At 35.2% G+C, this 20,725-nt stretch overlaps 1 protein-coding gene across 2 annotated transcripts in view; it reads left to right on the top strand.

Moving 5' to 3' along the window:
- The window catches only part of para (sodium voltage-gated channel paralytic), a 75,314-nt gene that overhangs the window by 28,069 nt on the left and 26,520 nt on the right, over positions 1–20,725 (top strand). For both annotated transcript variants that reach the window (XM_089594418.1, XM_089594423.1), the window contains exons 2-9: positions 5,643–5,720; positions 6,200–6,822; positions 8,064–8,241; positions 11,946–11,978; positions 14,999–15,154; positions 15,716–15,921; positions 16,835–16,963; positions 19,837–19,928. In XM_089594418.1, coding sequence (XP_089450544.1) covers positions 8,095–8,241; positions 11,946–11,978; positions 14,999–15,154; positions 15,716–15,921; positions 16,835–16,963; positions 19,837–19,928 — 763 coding nt within the window. In that variant the 5' untranslated portion in view covers positions 5,643–5,720; positions 6,200–6,822; positions 8,064–8,094. The remainder of the gene's footprint in view (positions 1–5,642; positions 5,721–6,199; positions 6,823–8,063; positions 8,242–11,945; positions 11,979–14,998; positions 15,155–15,715; positions 15,922–16,834; positions 16,964–19,836; positions 19,929–20,725) is intronic.

Raw genomic sequence — 20,725 nt, 5'->3', positions numbered from 1 at the left:
GAGATCATCATTATTTTGAGGCTGGAATATCGAAATAGTGTTGAAGTTCATAACCACTAAGGTAAGGTAACAAGTTTTTTGTTTTATTTTACTACTTTTCATTAATTTTCTCTTGAAAAAATGTTGAAAAATATACCATTTCCTACCTTGGGCGTTTTTGAGAGGCTGGTATGCATCGGCACTTATCCGACGAAAACTACTATCATGCAACAAATGCACTTAATTTTTAAACTCCCTTTGGTAAATCCTAAAAAATAATAATAAGAATTTTCGTTGGATAAGTGCCATCGTCACCGGGATGTAAGGTGTAGCCGAGGTGCGATGGCACTTGTGCAGCGAATCTTGTTTGTTTCTACCGAGGGCACACCTGACCCTCAAAAACGCTCGAAGTAGGAAAATGAGATTTCTCACTTATAACTGTTTATAATTAAATTTAGGGATTAAGTAATTATTTAGATAAACAAAAATGTTATCTATTAAATATGTGTTAGTAATTTTCGATTTTTACAGGCAAATTTTTTAATGATTGCGCAACAATAATACCATCAGGTATTATACGTATGACACTTATTGGGAAAGTCTATTCGAATGAGTTTCCAGCCAGAAATCAGTAATTTAACAGATTTTTTATTCCCTGGAACTCATCTTCTTGTTTTGTCAACGGCGTGAAGATGCACCCACTTCAACCCCTACTTATCTTCATTGGTTTTAGTTTTTCTGAAACTATTACGAAAATTTGGTGGGCCGATACGGGTTACATAGACAACAGTAACGTCTATTATTTGCTTGACTGCAAAAGCCATGCAAAAACAGTTAAAGAATTCGTTAAGATGTATCCTACTGTAGAAATCACAGCGGAAGGAAAAGCCACATCGAAGGAAACTTTTGGGGATGCGGGTGCTGATGAATTTGAAGATTTAAGATTGAAGACCCATGATTTTTTTAAGACTCATAAAAACCTGTACGATATAGTTGATGCTTATTCATCCAAAATGTGGACTTTCGAAGTAAAAGCAAACATTGGGGTGGAGTTTATACGAAAAGGTTCTCGATTGTATTTGCGACCTTACGTCACAGGAAGCCTTTGGAGTGCCGGAGCTTGCGAGAGAAAGTTGACATTAGAATTTAAAATAAAAAATGTTCGATTCATTCCAAAAAAGAATGTCCCAACTGTTAAAGATAATGAGATGTACGACGACAAAAATAAAGTTGATAACAGATCAATAAAAAAATTATCGAATAATACGAATAATAATTACAACGTCGTCAGGATTTAGTATATAAGCGCATGTGATACATGTCATTGATGTTACGTTATGATTATTGATAAAAAGTAGTTTGTCAAAAACTCATTGCTTCTTGTACGACTTTTATTTTTTTTCTTTATTTAAGAAAATCTAAGCTGCAGTTTGTCATGTGTGGTTGTGAAATAAATTGCCATTAAAACGAAAAAATTTCTTGTTTTAATTCAAAAAAAAAAAACCACGTCAAAAAAGAAACATTTTCAACTACACTCCAAAATTCGTAACATCGAGAAGATAAACCCGCAACAAGGTCTCTTGGAGGGGGAAAAAAAAGAAAGAAAAAAAGCCACAAAGAACTATTATTACCGCACTGCGTGCAAAGTAACAAGCAAAGTCTCGTGCACGCGCATCATTCTATACACAAGTACGACATTGTGCTTCGATTAGAAGGCACAAGGTCCAATAATAGATTCCCTGGCACACAGACACTCGCCACTTGAGTCGGGCAGCCCATTATCCTGTACAACGCACTCTGGACTAGTAAAACAGACAGCCGCTGTCTCGTCACATGCTCGGCACATTCAAAGTGAAATATGAAAAATGAGGGAAAAAAAAAAAAAGAAAGACATCCTTTAGCGAGTACGGGGGGCAAAAAAAAATCCAAGGCCTGATGTGGTATCTAGGCTCTCGCCGTACCGTTTCGGCGACGACGTTGGTATAACCAACGCCCCTTGGTGCATGACGTAGGAGCAGCTACCACTACCACCGACATGAACGCTGTACGCTATTCGCTGTAGCCCCGAGAATCCGCGCAGAATGAATGGGGATGGGCAGGAGCGTGGGGTAAGGGTGTAACTTTGTGACTCGCCAATGTGTATATACTTGGGGGTTCGTGGGTCGTATACAGATATACACTTACACATACAGAGCGAGTGGCGGTAATATATAGCAGCCGTGGTAGCGTGTCCTTGACAAAGGCGCCGTCGACGACGACGTAAGCGCACACGCGCTCGTGGACTTGTGTGTATTGTCCGATGGATTGCACATTTATGTATATATACCAAATGCCATCTAGGGGTGTCCTGCAGCAGTAATGAGCTCGTCCGCGATGGATGCGGTATATTCGTTTTGAGCTTCTCTTCTTGTTGTCCTTCTTTCCTTGTGTTCTACGCGATGACGAGCTTAGCTACAGATACCGAGTACTTTGATTCCCCACGAGTTCGAAGGATGATCGTCCTTTTTTTTCCCCCTTTCGGTGACTCTCAGGATTCAACCTTTTGAGAAATGTTCTCTTTCTCTATTTGTTTTAAGGATTCATTTTTGAGTTAATTAGGATAATTTTTTATATTGTTAAAGCAAATAAACATAACAGACAAGGGATGACCTTTTCGATGCTCGGTACTGAGAATTACATCGTCGTGCACTATGTGGTCCCTATACGTAACATCGGAGAAAATGAGAAGTGTTGAATAAACATTGCACCCCTTTTTAAATTCCTCTTTTATGTAGGCAACGGGACGTTTTGCAGGATTGGTCCTTTTATCCATTTCCGGGCTTTGAGTTAAGCGTTTCTACCCTCGCGCGACATAGTGCACGAGGCTCTAGGACTCGATGTAAAAGCCAGAGGACCCCTGAAATAAAAAATACCCCTTTCTCCATCTTACTCGATACGCATATTTGTGTGTATACGGATGGAGCGTGTAGACGTGCACGTTTGCCGACGGTTCATCGTTCGCGGTGCGTACGATTTGAATACCAAATGACGAAGCGCGTGGGAGTTGAGTTATATACCTTGCGCCACGAGGCTACGGATACTACCGAAGATATTGCGGGAAAATTTGTCGAAGTCCTTTGCCGTGTATTACATGTGCAACAGGGTTTAGGCGATTGGGCGTCTGTGAATTTATGCTGTTTCGATACCGTGCACGACAAGGTTATTTTTAATGGACTGCGCCGACGATACAGTGCTTTGAAGTATTACACCCCCCTGTCGACGATTGCATACAATTCGCGGGATGATATTTCATCGGGCGACAGTATACATAGAGTTTGTGTCTTCTTCGCTCATCAAATTGATCGGTCTCGATTGAGGTGTGACAATGATACATATGTTCCTACACGATACGATGTGTCAACTGTACCCGTATTGTATGTGCACAGTCGATTATGAGATTATTAAGTGGTTCAGTGAAAGGGATATTATAGATTGGATACCTTCATTGATTGGGTACATCTATATATCTTGTTTGCGTGCACATCGGAGTGCGTATCCATACGGATCGAGTACGCTCGGTTGGTTCGCCAGCTTTGGCATTGCATGGTTATCGTGACCAAAAACAACATGCAGGGTAAAACCGAGACGAGTAAAGGGGCATACACGGTAAAATGGCTAATGTAACAATTTCGATCGTTTTCCGGCTGAACTCGTGGTGGATTAGGTGCATTAGTGGCGCGCCACTCCAATGCTACATGTATGCACCCATACTTACACCCACTGCTCCTCGCAGCCGTATATTCGTGGTGAGCTCGTAGACTATTGATTGGCGAGCTAGTGGCTTTGTCTGAGGGTACAGATATATATCACGTATACCACGTGAGGTACATACATATGTGCATGTGTGGGTACATGGGAGGGTCAGTGGTGATGTAGACAGCATCCAAGCTCTCTTTTACATTCTATTATTTTTATTTTGTTTCAATTCATATTCGTAAAAGCGGAAGGAAAAAAATCATAATTTTATTCAAAAGTTACGAAAACATTGATATTTACTAGTTGTTCCTTAATAGCAACCAAACATATTTTTAGTTGATTGTGTTTGTTACCCTTTTTTTTTTTTTTTTTTCCTTTTTTGTTTATTTATTACTCAGCAAAAATATTCAACAAAAATTTACTTTTACCTGTATACAACAAGGGAGTAACGAAATAATACAAATTAAGGGTGGTCGAAGTTGATCCCAATCCGCCCAAATGATGTAACGAAGGGATTATAAAATATACAATAATAGCAAAATAAACAAGGAAACATTGCGACGAAAAAACAGAGACAACAAACAGTAATTACGTTAAAAAACAATTTTCAGATCATCCTCCTCCCTCTCCCCCCTTTGAAGCAAAACTCGGCAAACAGTCACGTGTACTCGATCGAATATTTGGAGATGTCGATGAGGAAGTTCGGGCTCGGCTTTGCGCGACACACCTACCTACAATACACACACACACACACACACGCGTACACCTCCAATAATCCTAATGGAGATTTCTTTTGTACTTGAAAACAAAGTCGTTGATCGATGAGCTAATACTCGAGCGAGAAATGCGGATAATCCATGGCACTTGTGACTGCCTACACACACACACACCCCCACATATATACGTGCATGAAAAAAAAAGAATACGCGCGTACACACTTACTCTGGATCACTTAATCTTAATGAAATTTATTTTTCATCGCCTCACTGGCACGCGTATACTACAGCACTGCCAGCGTAACAGACTTATGAAGTCTTAAGAAATAAACTGCTTATATAGTATATATGAGCGAGTGACGTTTCGTACTCTATCGGCCGTTAAATCGCACGGTTACTTACACACTCTTTTTTTTTTATCATTATTATTATTTTTTTTTTTTTTGTTGTACACTTACTCCAACTCGTGTATCTCTAAAAGTGTAGGCGTTGGTCACTGAGAAAGCATGTTTCAACACTGCGACACTTACGAGATTACATTACATAGATGGCTCTTTTTACCTCTGTAGGTCACTATCACGATAAATTATTATTTACAATGATGCATAAATACATGCTCCCTTCATTATTGTGATCGATTCAGAGTTTCAAATAATATATTTAACCAGTGATTAACAAATTTGAAACTTTTCTTTACCGTACGATTTGTCTTCCGCTCATATTAACCCTGTATTATAGGTACTTTGTAGCACCACCAACGTTAATTTACTGTTTCTATGGTACGAGCAAAGCAATTAAAGGAATCTCCAATAAAAATTGTACCTTTCCTCGTGTGTACCTATACATAATATTTGCGTGTGATTTTTTTATGCTTCAAGTTTGTACGAAGGTACACACATTACAAGATTAAATCGATGAAGGGTTGGGGAAAAGGGGGTGAAACTATAGAAAGGCGCAGGCAATAATCGGCAAACGCGCGCTTTTACTACTTGTTGAGGGGCTTTAAGCGCGTTTGGCGTAAGTACGAAAGTCGAGTAGTAAAAGTCGAGACGGCCCAGATTTTCTTTAAGTAGTAATAACCGGATACAGTCGGACGAGCTACGGCTATGTTATTACCAAGCACGTGTAGGCTTTTACATTGTATTTTACTCTGTATATGTGTACATATTTCATGTAAATTTAACATTGTCCCTTCTGATTTTGTTGTTGCAGATAAAATTACTGACTGACGTGGGGCATACTATGATAATTCTGATATCAGATTGATTATAACCGCCGCTTCATGTATACGTGAGTATGGTTTTTCTCATTTTTTTCCTCAAACCGATTGATCGACTATTTATTTTTTCTCTCATTTGAATCATTAGTTTTGTTGTTTGATAAAAAATTGATATCAAATTATTAAAATAACCATCGTTTCATCAATTTAACGTTTCAATTGAAATCAAGTTCTACGGAAATTGTTCTTTTTTCATCACTCCAATAGATCAATTAATTTACATTGATGTTTAATGTTTTGCATTATTATGTTTTTACGATAAAAAATAATGCAAAAAAGATTAATTCCTAATTGAAAAAAAAAAAAGAACAATTTTTCACGACAACGGACAATCGTCCTTGTCCATGAGAAAACAATGTTTTATTTTGTCTTTGACGTAAAACAGTTATAATTTATTGTCAGTTATCAAATCAATCTAATAAAAGCACCTTTCTTCCACTGCAAAAAAAAAAAAAAAAAAAAAAAAAAACCCAACGTCAACAACAATCAGCAGGTCGGACATGAAAAATCTTGGTTCGAGTTGTACGACGGGCCCCATTAAACCAGGCACTGCCTCACCGCGTTCGTCACTGGTCGTAGCGAGTACCGAGAAGCGCAACCGGCAGCCAGAGGACAAGGAGGAGGAGGAGGACAAGGGTAGCAGCCGAAACCGAAGCAAAAATCGCGTCAGCTGTCGTCTTAGGTCGCGCAAGCAGCGACCCGGCCACCAGGATAAAGAGAAGCGGAGCGAGGGCCGGTGCCACCGTCGCCACGTCTGTTTAGCGCCTCCGTCCGTTCTCGAGCCGCACTCGCTACCCCGAGCCGTAGTCGTGGCGGCGGCAACGTCGCTGTCGTCCTTGAGCGCCGCACTAGCCGATTTGTTGTTCCCGACGTCGTTAGCGCTACCGGCGCTATCAGCACGCTCGTCGACTCGAAGGAGTAGGGCTTGGCCGAGGGCAGCGAAATTTGCAGCTGGCGGTGCGAGAGTCGTTGCAGCTACGGCACATAGTAAGAGGAAGCAGCAGCAACAGCCGAAGGAGAAGATTTCGGGTGACATTGTTCTTATCGTTGACGTTCGATCGCCGCGAAGCATCAGCGCTCGGCACTTCCGAAACTGTTAGCACCAGTAGCAAGGTGAGCTCTTTGGACGAATTTGAATATGGTAATTTTATGAAATAATAAGTTCGCTCATTTGTGACGCAATGAGTTTTAGTTTCTAAACTTCGGGAGCTTGCATTCGTTGGTAGCTCTAAGCTTCGACGAAATCATCCGTTGCATGTGACTGTTGTTTCCAATATACGTATTTCCATGCAAACTTGGTTTCTTACGTCTCGTAAAATTTTTAAGGCTCCGTAAAAATTTTAATAAAATTGTACGTATAAATGTTGCTCGGCAAGTTATAGATATCCGAAATGTGGCTTTTTCAATCATAACGTCAAACAAGATTTGAAAATTTATTGATTTCTTGTTGATAAAAACAGTAAATTAAATGTGTAACAAAAGTCCACTTGAATGAATTCGAAATAATCTACACGTAGCATCACCACTGCGTGGTCGTGACATGTCTGATCGAAGACGGGTCTGTACTACTGATTTCATGTCATTCGATTTTTACTCGTAATATTTGCAACTTAAAAATTTAATTTATTTTTTTACGCACTGAAAACTATATAAGAATAAAAATATAAATTGTCCCCGTATAACATTAATACTATTTAAACGTGGAATGCCTGATCAAATGTTCTCCTGTACTACTGCTTTTTAATCTACATGCAATTATTTTTCTTTATTTATTATTCTGGATTCATTATGGATTCGCGATTACAATTAAATGAAATCTTGATGAGTTAATTGACGAAAATATCATCGACGCTATGTAAATGTAAAATGTCTGACCAAACTTTGATTTGCACTACTGATTTCTTAATATTCTTTTTTTGTTCGTTATAGTTCCAATTGTTCATTTTAATTTGTAAGTCATGTTTCTTTTCTTCTTTAGACACTACATGTGAGGGAGATGTCTGACCAAAATGTGATACATACTACTGAATTTGTATGAATTACGTTTAACTCGTAATATTTGCAATTATTCCTCGTTATTTGCCGATCCGATATTTTTTCATCTGCATTATCGTAGTAATGAAACAAAACAACAACAACAATTTAACTGCTTGAAGAAAAAAAAAACTTGTATGATAAATACATAGATTTAGTACACTTGGCTTGTGTATTCGAATTTTTAATACACTTGAGATTCTCGAGCAAAGCTGGCAAACATTTGGTTTTTGTTGTTGTTGTTGTTGTTGGTTAAAGCTTGTACACAAGCATGTGTAACGCACGTGATTAAAAAATCCTCCCCCAACGTTTGTTTGCAGGAAGGTTGCTTAGTCGTGTGCAGCCTAGACAATGTCCCAAGATTCTGGCTCTATATCAGAGGAAGAACGCAGTTTGTTCCGTCCGTTCACGCGGGAATCACTAGCAGCGATCGAGGTTCGCATTGCCGAGGAACTTGCTAAGCAAAAAGAGCTCGAGAAAAAACGAGCCGAAGGCGAGGTAAGATCACGCACGAGCCATCCCTTCCTCCGAGACTGGGCCAATTCTCCCTAATTCTTTATCCCGATCGTTGGGCATCCCCTTCGATTTTCCTGCTGTACGTGTACACACCAATGAGAGATAGAAGGAGTGCGCACCCTCCCTCTCATCCACTGGCATTATGTAACGCAAAGCCGTTCAATATCCTTCCGTGGGTCAAGTTCACTTTTTTCCTTTATTTTCATAACATTATAAGACAAAATCCACATTTTTCACAAAAACGTGTTACTAACTGCCGTTTTTTCAGGACTAAAGTGTTTGAGCCAAGTTTCCAAGTGTGAGTGCGATTGTGCAATGCATTTTTGTCGATACACATTACGTGTACGTTATGCTGCGGTGAATGGTCGCGAAAGTCGAGTCGTTTCGTAATGTTTCGAAACTTCTGGCCGCGCTTGCGAAGCCTCAGACTTTCCGATGCAATCAAGTTTTTAATTAAAATTTTCCAATTGCCATCGGCGTATCGAGTTGGCAAATTAGGAAAAAAAAACTCCGTGGCGATAAAATTTTACAGTATCCTCGCTTTTTCAAAGTGATGATCTTGTATTGTAATATCGATCGGTAGATAATTGATGCATTCGAAGCGACTGAGAACTTTCGCCCGTAGAAGTATGTTTTTTGACTCATTTTAAAGATTTTTATCTTTATAAACACATTAAATTGTAGAACATCATTGTAAATAACTGATGGATGCTCTCATTGATTTAACAAATCACTCTTTCTTTTGAGCAATGAACAAAGGAATAACCGTTTGTTCATTAGCGAAGAAAATACGGTTTCGAGTAAAAAATAATGTTTTCAAAAAAGTTTAAGCTTGGTCGTGTAATATAAAAAAAAGAGAGCAATAATAAGAACATGAAAAAACAAAATGAATCTTAAAACGTTTACCATATCGTGGTACGCGAAAAAAGAAGGGGCGAAATAGTTTTTTGAAAATGTAGCCACACCAAGATAAGGTAAGAAAGTGGCGCGCGCGCGTTTCAAACGGCAACGAACGCCCGGAAACTGCAATGCGGCTTCGTTTTTTTCGGGGTGAGGTCACCGTGTAGTACGTAGCATACGTATGCGCGAGGCGGAAGGTGAGAGCGCGCATTTTACTTTTGCATTCGCGGAAATTCGACCGAGAAAAAGCCTTGGGGCATTTTTTTTTTTTTTTCTGAGAATGAATTTGTCACTCACTGTCTTGGTGAAAAATTTAAACTGGGCTCATCATGGTTTTTTATTACTGTGCGCAGTTCTGATTTTCAACGTGGAAAGGAACGAGCAAACAAATAGCATCGAATCGTGTAATCATGCGGGACAAAAAGTTTTTTCATTTCGATACACTTTCAATGTTGTTGGAAAGGAATGTTTCTCTTTTTTATTTATTTATTTTTTTTTTAATTTTCGTTAAATGTGTGTAAGGTAAAACCACTTCTCTTCTCCTAACTGTTGTTATTAAGATTCATAACGTAACACACGAAAGCACCTCGATGTCTCATGCATTAATTGTGTAATTACTGTGTTTATGTTTGTTTGCGTGTAAAAAAAGTGTTTTATTTATTTATTTATTTGTTTTTTTTAATTCCTGAACAAAAAATTATTGAACACTACATCGCACGTTGCAAATTATATAAATTATTAGACGTGTTTTTGATATTTGCAAAAGATATTACTTTGTTTCACTAATAATTAAAAGTAATAATTTTTTAAAAATGACATTCATACACGAGTGTACAATAGCTCGTTACATTTCAAGAGGACATTATTAAAAATAAGGTGTACAGATATTTAATTTATTATAAACCCTTTTGTGTTCAAGTACTTTAACGTGTTTAATGAAACAAAAAAAGCAAAATTGTTAAAACACTACAGTACAAGTTTCTCGTGGTGGAATCCCGTCGGCAACAGGGTTAATTTAAAATCTGGGCCTATAGCATCGTATAATTTACGTTGCTATCCATTATCTTTTTTTCCCTCTCTCACACACACACACACACTCACACACTGCGTTTACATGGTACAAGGGCTGAGCTTGTAAAAGTCGAGCCATAGTAGCTCTGGCCACTGCTGCCAAGGGAGGAAAGGCTGAATAATGCAGAGTCGCGCCCCAGTAAGCTGATTAAACGTTATTGTGTCGGCTCTTGATTGGACTTTTACAACACGCGTGCACACAACCTTTGGATCAAAAGAACCAAGGCAGAGTCATTTACTTGATAAACTCACTGCGTCTCCGTACTGAGATTTTTTATTTGTGCTTCATTTTTTTCGGTAAATTGAAAACTGTTTACATTTTTCATGTTTTTTTTAGGTCTTTCATACTATTTATATGTAATTGAATAAAGAAAAAATTGTTGCTCGCGTTAATTTATCCGTATTAGTTTTCGATTAGTTTTAATGGTTTTGACAAAATTTGGTATCGTTTTTTTTTCGTTCCTAAATCATGATGAATAATAAAATTTATGCAAACAATTTATATCGAATATAAGGGAGGGTAAATAAATAAAAAAATTTCAGAAATTGCGAGTCTTCATTGACTTTTTATGTTTTATTTCTTACAATACATAAAGTTGCTTTATATGAGTCAATAAAGTATTCTAGTTTTATTCTTAGTAACAGTTGTAAAACAAATTGTTCTGGTATATTTTGCCTTCGAACATAAAACACAGTACAGCCCATGAAAAGTAAGACCATATGGTTTGCGACAAATATAAATATACGTGTGTGTACTATGTGATACAATTATCGTTGTGCCACACGCGTGACGAATGTCACAAAAATATCAAATCCGATTGAAATCAAATAATCTAAATTTTTGTTTTTCCTGTATACTTTTATAGTATCCTATATAATTTTAATGTGATGTATACACACAGTACAAAACTCCCTTAACTTCTATTCAGCGTGTGTTACTTCAAATACATGTTTATTGCGCAACTAATCTTGGTTCGCGATATCTTTGTATCTATTATAACCTGAACGTGTGTGTGTAGCTGTATATTATAACGTGCCTTTTGGAGCTATATATCAATGTAGAATTTCCATTGATGTGTCTATTCTATTCTGTCTGTATAAAATGTATTTTATGACAGCAAAGTTTTTTATGCTTCGATAAAGGTTTTTCTCTTTTAAATTAAATTATGTTTTGTTAAAGTTTTTTAACTCTAATTAACTTTTTTTTATATTATATATAAAAGTGTAATGATTTTGTGCTATAATAATTAATTTTCACTCGATTCGCTTGACAAATAAGCGTTCAATAGAGTTTTGCAAAAAATTGTTTGATTTATATTTATAACGTTTTCAAATTTAATTTCAAAAAATGTACATTAAACATTTATGTTTACTGGAGGAAATCCATTGCCCGAGGCACAAAAATATTACTCTAGTTAAAATTAGATGTTATAAAACGTTGCGACGGATGAATATACATTGCTCTGACATTTATGTTAAATTTATTTTGTGTCTTACTGTATCTTAATTATGTAAATTATTATGTTTAAATGTCATTTTTCATCCTTCGACTGCTCTCTATCATCTTTCTCATGCTATATTACAAAAAATACATAGATATATATATTTAAGTGATAAGAAAAAAATGTTATCATCGCTGTTTCTTTTTTTTTTGCCTCTATGTGTGTTTTTCTATATTTTATGTAACGACTTTGTTCTCATTTCTCCAATTTCAGACGGGTTATGGACGGAAGAAAAAGAAAAAAGAAGTAAGATGTTGCCACACGTGTGTGCTAAGTAACCATTAAAAAAGCTGCTAGTCCATCTGATCGAAATTGTTTTTTTATTTTTACTTTTCTTTAATTTTATAATGAGTACGTCACGCTTTTCCTTTTTGACTTCATGCTGTGCATCTTTTGCTATTTTATATATGTAAATTTTTATTTTTACTTTACATGAGCAGCTTATAACGTGAACTTATTGGAAATGGCCGATGCAATGCATTAAAATTTTTTTAGTCATTTCTTACTACGATCTTAAAAATAATATTGTAACCTAGTTACAAACAGTTCTTTTTTTGATATTTAAATGTCTGACAATTTTCTAGTCATCAGAATTATTTCTCTACATTAAAAAAATAAAAAAAATAAAAAAATAAGTATAAACTGAAAATCTCAATAAAAAATACACATTTTTGTTAAGCACATTGAGATTGTATACATACATTGAGTCGGTCTTTTTAATACGAAAGAAAAAAAACACTGTAAAGCTAATGCACCTCTCTTAATCGCTAAGGGCTGGCAAAATAAACAAAAATTGCTTCTGAGTGGCTTTTTTGCTTTTTAGTGCTGTAACAATGTAGGTTTGAGCTTTGGTTATAACGGCGTGTGCGGTTAACGTAAAATGAGCTTTTACCTTTCCTAGCTGTCTCTTGTGTATTCTTCTCCTAACTATTCTTATTAACTCTGTACACTGTGGAACTGGAATGTAACATTACAAGTAACACCTCATTATTACATATAGATCTATAGATGTTCCTGTCGTCGATAGTTTTTTATTTTTACAACCCAAAATTTTTTTCCTTCATCTTCTCCATCTGCTCCTTTAAAAATAATTTCTCAACTAACTATTGCTCCCAAGGTAATTACTATTAACACACACGCAAACGTTGTACACGAACCTTATATTTATCGCATATGTATTTCACATGACATAGAAAATAGATAGTTCAGACAGGTATTATATTATATATATACGTTATGTATATTTTAGCACGCACGTAATTGAAAGTAGTGTCGGCAAGATGAAACAATGATCAATTGAAAAAAAAAAAAAAAAAAAAAAAAATGAAATGAAGAAGATATTGTTACCTATACCTATTTTAGCGATCAATTCTTCGTTTCAGTTTTACCGTATTCTCATACAGATTAGATATTTAGATAGTGGATTATTTACTATATTTTATTTATATATACATTAGAATAGTCGAGTGTTTTTTTAGACATACTAAATTAAAAATGAGTAAAAAAATGTGTTTGTATACACGTATGTACAGCGACAACATAACATAATTAATATTTCGTAAACACACATTCATTTCAAAATCGTGACATCGACATTGACGTGCGTACATATAACGTTTGAGCAGTTTTTTTCGTGTCCATTGCGTGAAATTTTGATTGAAGTGTTTATCCTTACGTTTTTTCCAATTCATCGATTGCGCGAGAAAAATATGATTATTCATGCTGTTAACGTAGATATTTGAGGAAAAAAAATATTTTGAAAAAAAAACAAAAAAACATTGCTTATTTGCAGAGCTGTCCACGAATCGGCTAATACTTTTTTTATTGATTTTTTTCCAACTATTAAAATATTCAATATATATATACTAAATTGATTATCAATTGATCAAATAGTCTTGAGTTCTTTTTTTTTTATTATTATTATAAATAAGCTTAACCAATTGGATGGATGATTGATTTGATTCGGGTTCAAAAAAGTTTTATTTCAGTTGGAATTGAAACATCTAGATGCACTAAGTTGGAAAAAATTAAACAATTTAAAATAAAGTAGGACATTAGTTTCTGCATTTCAATCTCGGTTTTGGACAGGTCTGCTTATTTTTCATTAAATACGAAGAAAATATTTTTTCGACGTAACTTATTAAAGTTTCACACTTGCTTGATACCACGTCATACTAATTTAACATAATTTATATGCTTATTTTGATACTTAATTAATCATACTTTATTACTATCAAAATATTCCGAAGTAACTCACACTACTTTGATAAATCTTTTTTTTTATCTCGATAAGCCACTAACTATTAAAGTCATGCATATAATTGATTACTTTCTCAACTTTTGTAATACTAACAATTTATCAACTCACACGCTTCGTATGGAATCGACTATATTTTGAAATTGAAAAAAATATATATAATTCACACTTTCTATACTTACTAACTAAGGTGATTTAATAAAGAAAATACACTGATTTTTTACGCATTTATTAAGAACTTTAATTCAAAGAGGCGCTTTAACTCGAACTTTATTGCGGTGATTGAGTTTGAGAGAAAAAAAAAGGCAATCAGCCGAAGAACGTAAATTTTCAGTTCAAGCGCCTTGGTTAAATTATTTTATTGACACTGCTCACGCAGTTGCATCGTGTAAAATCTTAGGTTTAGTCTAGATTTTTTTTCTTTTTTTTTTTTTTTTTTTTTTTTTTTTTTTTATCAAAGTAACGGCGAGGAGCCACAAAAACACGATAAAATCGTACGCCGAGTTCGTTATTGTTCTTAGCAGTAGCCCATCGCATCATTGACAGGTACGAAAAAAAAAATAATAATAATAATAATAAACAAGTATTTACAAAAGTCATACTTAAGACTCACCTGAGTCTGCATAACACTTAAATAACTTAAATAAAATAAAAAAATTCGACAAACTATGAAAAATATTAACAATACCAATTTCTGTATTTTTTCTTCAAATTAAGGAAAAAAAAAAAAATTCCAAATCTCTTGCTGTCCGCTCGACCTCGAGTGTTTTACCAGCCTTAGCTTTTCATAAAATGCCGGGTACAGCGCACACATGCAAAGGGCTACTGCGTACACTGAACAAAGATAAAAAAAGGCATGTATACCGCAGACAGCGAGCTCGGCATCTCGTGTTCGTCCCCGTTTCTCTCGACTATACGACTTTTGATAAAAAAAGCTTCTTATGAAAAAAAAAAAAAAAAAAAAAATCTGCAAACAAATTAGTAATACGTGGGTGTGTATCTTTCGTAGATTCGATATGACGAAGACGACGAGGACGAGGGTCCACAGCCGGACCCGATGTTCGAGCAAGGAGGTCCCCTCCCGGTCCGAATGCACAACGACTTTCCCCCCGAGCTGGCCTCCGTACCTCTTGAAGATATTGATTCTTTTTACCATAATCAAACGGTAAGCTCCGCTCGCGCTACCACAACCCAATCATATAACACGTCTATACTTACTCTACCGTGTCCTTCGACACGTTGTTGTTGTCGCTACTGCAGCAGCAGCAGCAGCTATTTTCGTGTTTTATGCAAAAGCTTTATCTCAACCAACATCTTTTCGCGTCGTATGTATGTATATGCATTGGAAAATCCATTTTGATTGTCCGCTGCGTACATGCAAACCCATACGAATAAAAACACGGGGTGCGCGTGTAATTCTCATCAGCCTTGAAGCACACAAATTGGCCGTACACACGTTACTTTTGCGAGTCGTCACTGTATATATATACATATGTAAATATATATAAGCTTCGCAGCAATCGATCAACGCTACTACCTTGGTATTAAATATATAAGGAGAGCATTGCAGTTTGTGTATTTTTATTTTTACATCTGAGGCCGAATTTACCCGAGATACGCTCGCGTTGATTGATAAAACCATAGGTGTACCACCAATTGAGTGTCAATCGAGAGATGATGCACACCACAGCTTCAATTGTTAATACCGCGCCTTTATCCATTCCAGACATTCGTGGTCATCAGCAAGGGCAAGGACATATTCAGGTTCTCCGCGACGGACGCCCTGTGGTTCCTCGATCCCTTTAATCCAATCAGGCGGGTGGCCATCTACATACTGGTCCATCCCCTTTTCTCTCTCTTCATCATTACTACCATTTTGGTTAACTGCATACTCATGATCATGCCCACGACGCCCACCGTCGAATCCACCGAGTGAGTATATACTTTTTCTCGCTTTACTATATTAATGTATGGGCACATTTTCGTATATATCTGCAAGACGATGTCGAAGCGGCGGTCTGTTCAGGAAATTAATAATGACTGCGTGATTGTGATGTAAAAGAAAGAAAAAAAAAGGGCGCGTTTGCTCTACTTTTCCCCCGTAATCTTTATCCAACCGGCTTAATTTTCGTCGCGTCCAACGAGCACCCTTGTCTTTTTTCATTACCAACGCGATCGTTTCGCCTAGAGTATAAATACATTAACGACACAAAGAGCTTTTATTTTCTCTTTTTTCGTGTAGCCCCAGGAGTGACGGAGCAAAAACTCGCTCGATCCACACACATGTATACGTTGGTAGAACCACCTGTTTATTCGCGGATTAATAATTCAGAACTATAACGTCACGACAATCCCTTCCCTTTGACGTGTAATTAATATCAATTCTTACCTGTGCCGGATAAATTTACGTTGGGTAACGATGATGGACGTTGTATCGATCGGCGAGTACGGCGTTGCTACTGATGGCCAAAAATAAATTTATCTTTTTGATCCGTTTGATTTTAACCGCTTCGTGGGTCAACGAACTTTACTGCGCTGTGGATTAAAAATATAAATTTTCGAGTGAAAAAATAAGAAAAAAGTTTCGCATACATTTCAGGTGTATATATAGAGTTCTGGCATATTTTATGGGAGTAAGTATCTGCGCGTGTATTATTTACAAGTTCCAAAGCTCTCCAGACGTGTTGGTCACGTGCGGCATACCGATGGGTAAATGGTGTACGTGTGCTACATATTGGGGAAAAAAAAAAAAAAAAAAAAAAAAACGAATAAATAAAGTGTAGCCATGACTGATCACGTACTCGTTACGTAATGTATATTTATTCCTGGCTTCGTGTGGTTTCAGAGTCATATTTACGGGCATCTACACATTCGAGTCCGCCGTTAAGGTGATGGCGAGGGGTTTCATTTTGCAGCCTTTTACCTATCTTAGGGACGCATGGAATTGGCTCGACTTCGTAGTTATAGCTTTAGCGTGAGTACTTACATATTTATATCAACTATTTTCTTCGAATCATACGTATAATATTACGTGATCACACAATATTGTTATACGTATATATTTGTACAAACGATATATTTACCGATCTATTATCAAATCTCGACTCTCGCTCTTGATTCACTTATCGACAATAAAATATTTTTCAACGAAACTCAGCGACTGTCGAGTATTAGTATTTTTGGATTACGGCTTGTAACGCCATTGTATATACGTTTTGTCGAACAACACACTCTCACACCACGTGCACTTCAAGTGCGAGAGACTTCATTTAACTTTTTTCATTGTAAAAGTTAATATTTTATATTTTTCAATGCTATATAAATATCGCAATCATCATCATTATCATCATGAATAATCGTTTAAATAAACTATACCACCACTACTGATATTTACTGTCTAATTGATAATTTTACCGAACTAGAACTGACGGAGCTCTCCTTCCCCCCTCTCCGCATATAACGTAGCGTATAATTGGAGTGTCGAAAGGATAACACACAGACACACTCTCTCGAGATCAGAGTGTATGATATCAACAAATATTTTTTCTACTATACTTGTTACGTTTAAATGTGAAACGTTATTATTACATGTCTGTCATTAGTTAGATCGACGGAGTGTATTATTTTGTTTGATTATTTTTCATTGATCTGCTATCAATTTTTTTTTTTTTTTTTTTTTTTTTTTTGTGTCGATGAAATCATATTTTTATTAAAAAAAAAAAAAATAATTAACGATTTTTACGTATAGAGACAGATCTCTTAGAGAAATTAATGTTCATTCGTGTAGCATTCTTAATGTAGTGTAATAATGCAAAAACGGGCGATTAGAATAATATATTAGCTTTTAAAAAATTTACAAATAAAATCTTAGTTTATAGAGCAAAAAAAAAAAAAAAAAAAAAAAAAACTATTGTATAATTATGATTATTTTCTCGATGCGGTTATTCCTACATGTTCACTTTTGCCACGAGCAAAAAGAGAAAAAACAGTCATAGCAGTATCAGACTTCAGTGATGATAACACCACCAAGTCTTCATTGACATTATTTTAACGGGGCGCTAACGCCGAGTGTGCGCGCATTTGCGAGGCGAAGTTGTGCTGCTCCGTGGCATTATAACAGACTACAATACAAAGATCAATAACTCTCTTTCGCTGATTATACACCTGAAATGGATCTTTTTTTATCTTTTTTTTTCATCGCACTTTCGCTACCTATTTTTGAAGCCAACTTGTTTTATCTGCTATATATTTATTTAAATTGATTGATAAAAATGTTGTACTTTTATTTTTCTAAAATTCTATTACTATTAATATTGTATGGTTGTAAATTATAACCAACAGTAAACTTTGGTACATTAAAATTCATAAAAGTATCTAGAGTACTTGTACACATATTTCTTTTTTTTTTTAATAACCGCGCACAGTCATCGTTCATTTTCACTGTAACATATACCATAGCATCATAATTTTAAACTCCAAACCTTGTAGAAGACTACAAATTTCACTGTATTATTATTATAAAGAAAAAAAAAAAAAAAAAAAAAAAAAAAAAAAAAAAAAAAAAAAAAAAAAAAAAAAATAGGCGTAGCAAAAATTGACATTATTTTTTTAATCAATACAAGGAATTGCGTAACCAGTTGGTAAATTAGTAACTACCCCAGCTATCCCACGTCGACTTGGCTTGTTCTTTCCGGTAACTAAAAAATCCACTTATTTCCATCTCGTACAAAATTTGTTCTTGTGTTGTTATACACCATTACTACAACCGTACATTACATGATTACGTCATAAATTCAAATTGATCAGTTTCTCCAATCGCTGGGCAACTTCGCCCCCCAAACGCGCACGTGATAGCTGCGTCGTATGTATACTATTCATTAACAGTAGTTGTAAGTCAGCGCTGACACACGTAGACGAAAGCTACGTGCAAACGGAGAGAGAAAAAATTGCTCTGCCCGTGTTACGATCAACCATAGAAACCATACATATATAAGTACATCGATCGACACGATCATAGTTTAATGATATACTATACAAATTTAGTTTACAATAGACAGTATATATTCATACTCATAATGTTTTACAGTATTTTCTTATGACCGTCGTATGTTTACAGTATTTTACTAGAATAGTTACAACAGATACAGTAAAAATTGAAGTACCCGTTCATTCGTATGCCAGTTTCACCTACATACGTAACAGAGAAATTAAACTTGTCTTTCTCGAAATTATCGACATGCAAGCTTGAAGCTACATACGTTTGAACAAATTAAAGTAGTTTTTAGTACTATTTATGTATCATAGATACTTGAAAAAAAAAACTTTAATATAGTTACACTTATTTTTTTATTTGAGAGTTCGAGTAATATTAATTACTATCGTCGATTTGCATGAAGTACTAGTTCTTATATTATATCCCCCCCACTATATATTACATTGATGACAGTAAAGCAATTTTATTGCGATCATGATATAATTTTTATTAAAATTTGTTTGTATGATTTATCATTTTTTTCTATTTAATATCATTCTAATATTAATATTTACTAATATTTATTTAGGAAACTAGTTCAACCGTAGCGAAAGTAATTAATAATTGGTCGTATTTTTTAGGAAAAGTTTTTTCCGAACAACTTGTCTATTTATTTAATTTTTTTATCAGTTTCAATATAAAGTTTTTAATTTTTTTTTTTTTTTCCATTAATTCTTTATTTTTTTTATTTTTATTGTTTCCATTGATTTCCTTTTAATTTTTAAATTGAAACAAAAAAAAAAAAATTCTATTACTACTCCTCTGTATCCTCTTTGACCACTGTAATGTGTGTGTTATGTTCGGGTGTATTGCAGTTATGTGACGATGGGAATAGATCTAGGCAACCTTGCCGCTCTCAGGACATTTCGAGTCCTCCGAGCCTTGAAGACTGTCGCTATTGTACCAGGTATGCTTTAGAGATTAGAGAATAAATAAATAGAAATGCAACCCTCTGGTCATGGATATTTTCCCAATTCAATACAATTTTTTTTTAATTTTAAGACAGTCATTGTTTTAAATAAACAAAAGATATAAAATGATAAAAATATCGCTACAAAAAAATGAAAATCCATAATCAAGGGGTTGAGTAAAAAAAAAGTAGTGGCATAGCTATAGATCTTTGCCGTTGAAACAACTATATAAATGTCTTTATTAAAAGTTTTGTTTTATTTTTTATCTTTGACGAGTAAATTGTAATTTTTTTTTTTTTTATTTTGCACACTTTTCTATGTGTATACACTTAGTTAACAACATTTGGTCCACGAAATAATATAACAATTGTTAGGTACACTCAGAAACAATATGAATCTAACTTGTCAACTTCATTGCAGTCGATAATTTTTTTAAGGTTTGTATGTTTAACGACTGAGGACTTTCAATTACATTGTGAAAATTTCGATTAATCGCTTTCTTAACACAATGACAATACTAAAAGTTAACAAATGTAACAGTAAAAACGTTTTCTTCCTTTCCATTTTAAATTGCACATTTCAATAAATACAATACAGACTTGCAAACTAAGACCAAAATAAATTAATAAACATCATAATCATCGAACGCGATGAAACATTAGGCAGGATATCCGCAGCTCCGAATGACTTTTGATTATTTCGCCTCGTTTATCAATTCAACATAAAGAAATGGAAAAAAAAAAAAAAAAAAAAAAAGAAGAAAACAATGCTATCCAGTGGTAACGTTGGCAGC

Source organism: Copidosoma floridanum, unplaced genomic scaffold (genome assembly GCF_036245765.1).
Source record: "Copidosoma floridanum isolate Cflo_tuat_1 unplaced genomic scaffold, Cflo_Japanese_pri ptg000001l, whole genome shotgun sequence".
In the NCBI taxonomy this organism is placed as follows: Eukaryota; Metazoa; Arthropoda; class Insecta; order Hymenoptera; family Encyrtidae; genus Copidosoma; species Copidosoma floridanum.
This window is presented reverse-complemented; position numbering and strand designations above follow the sequence as displayed.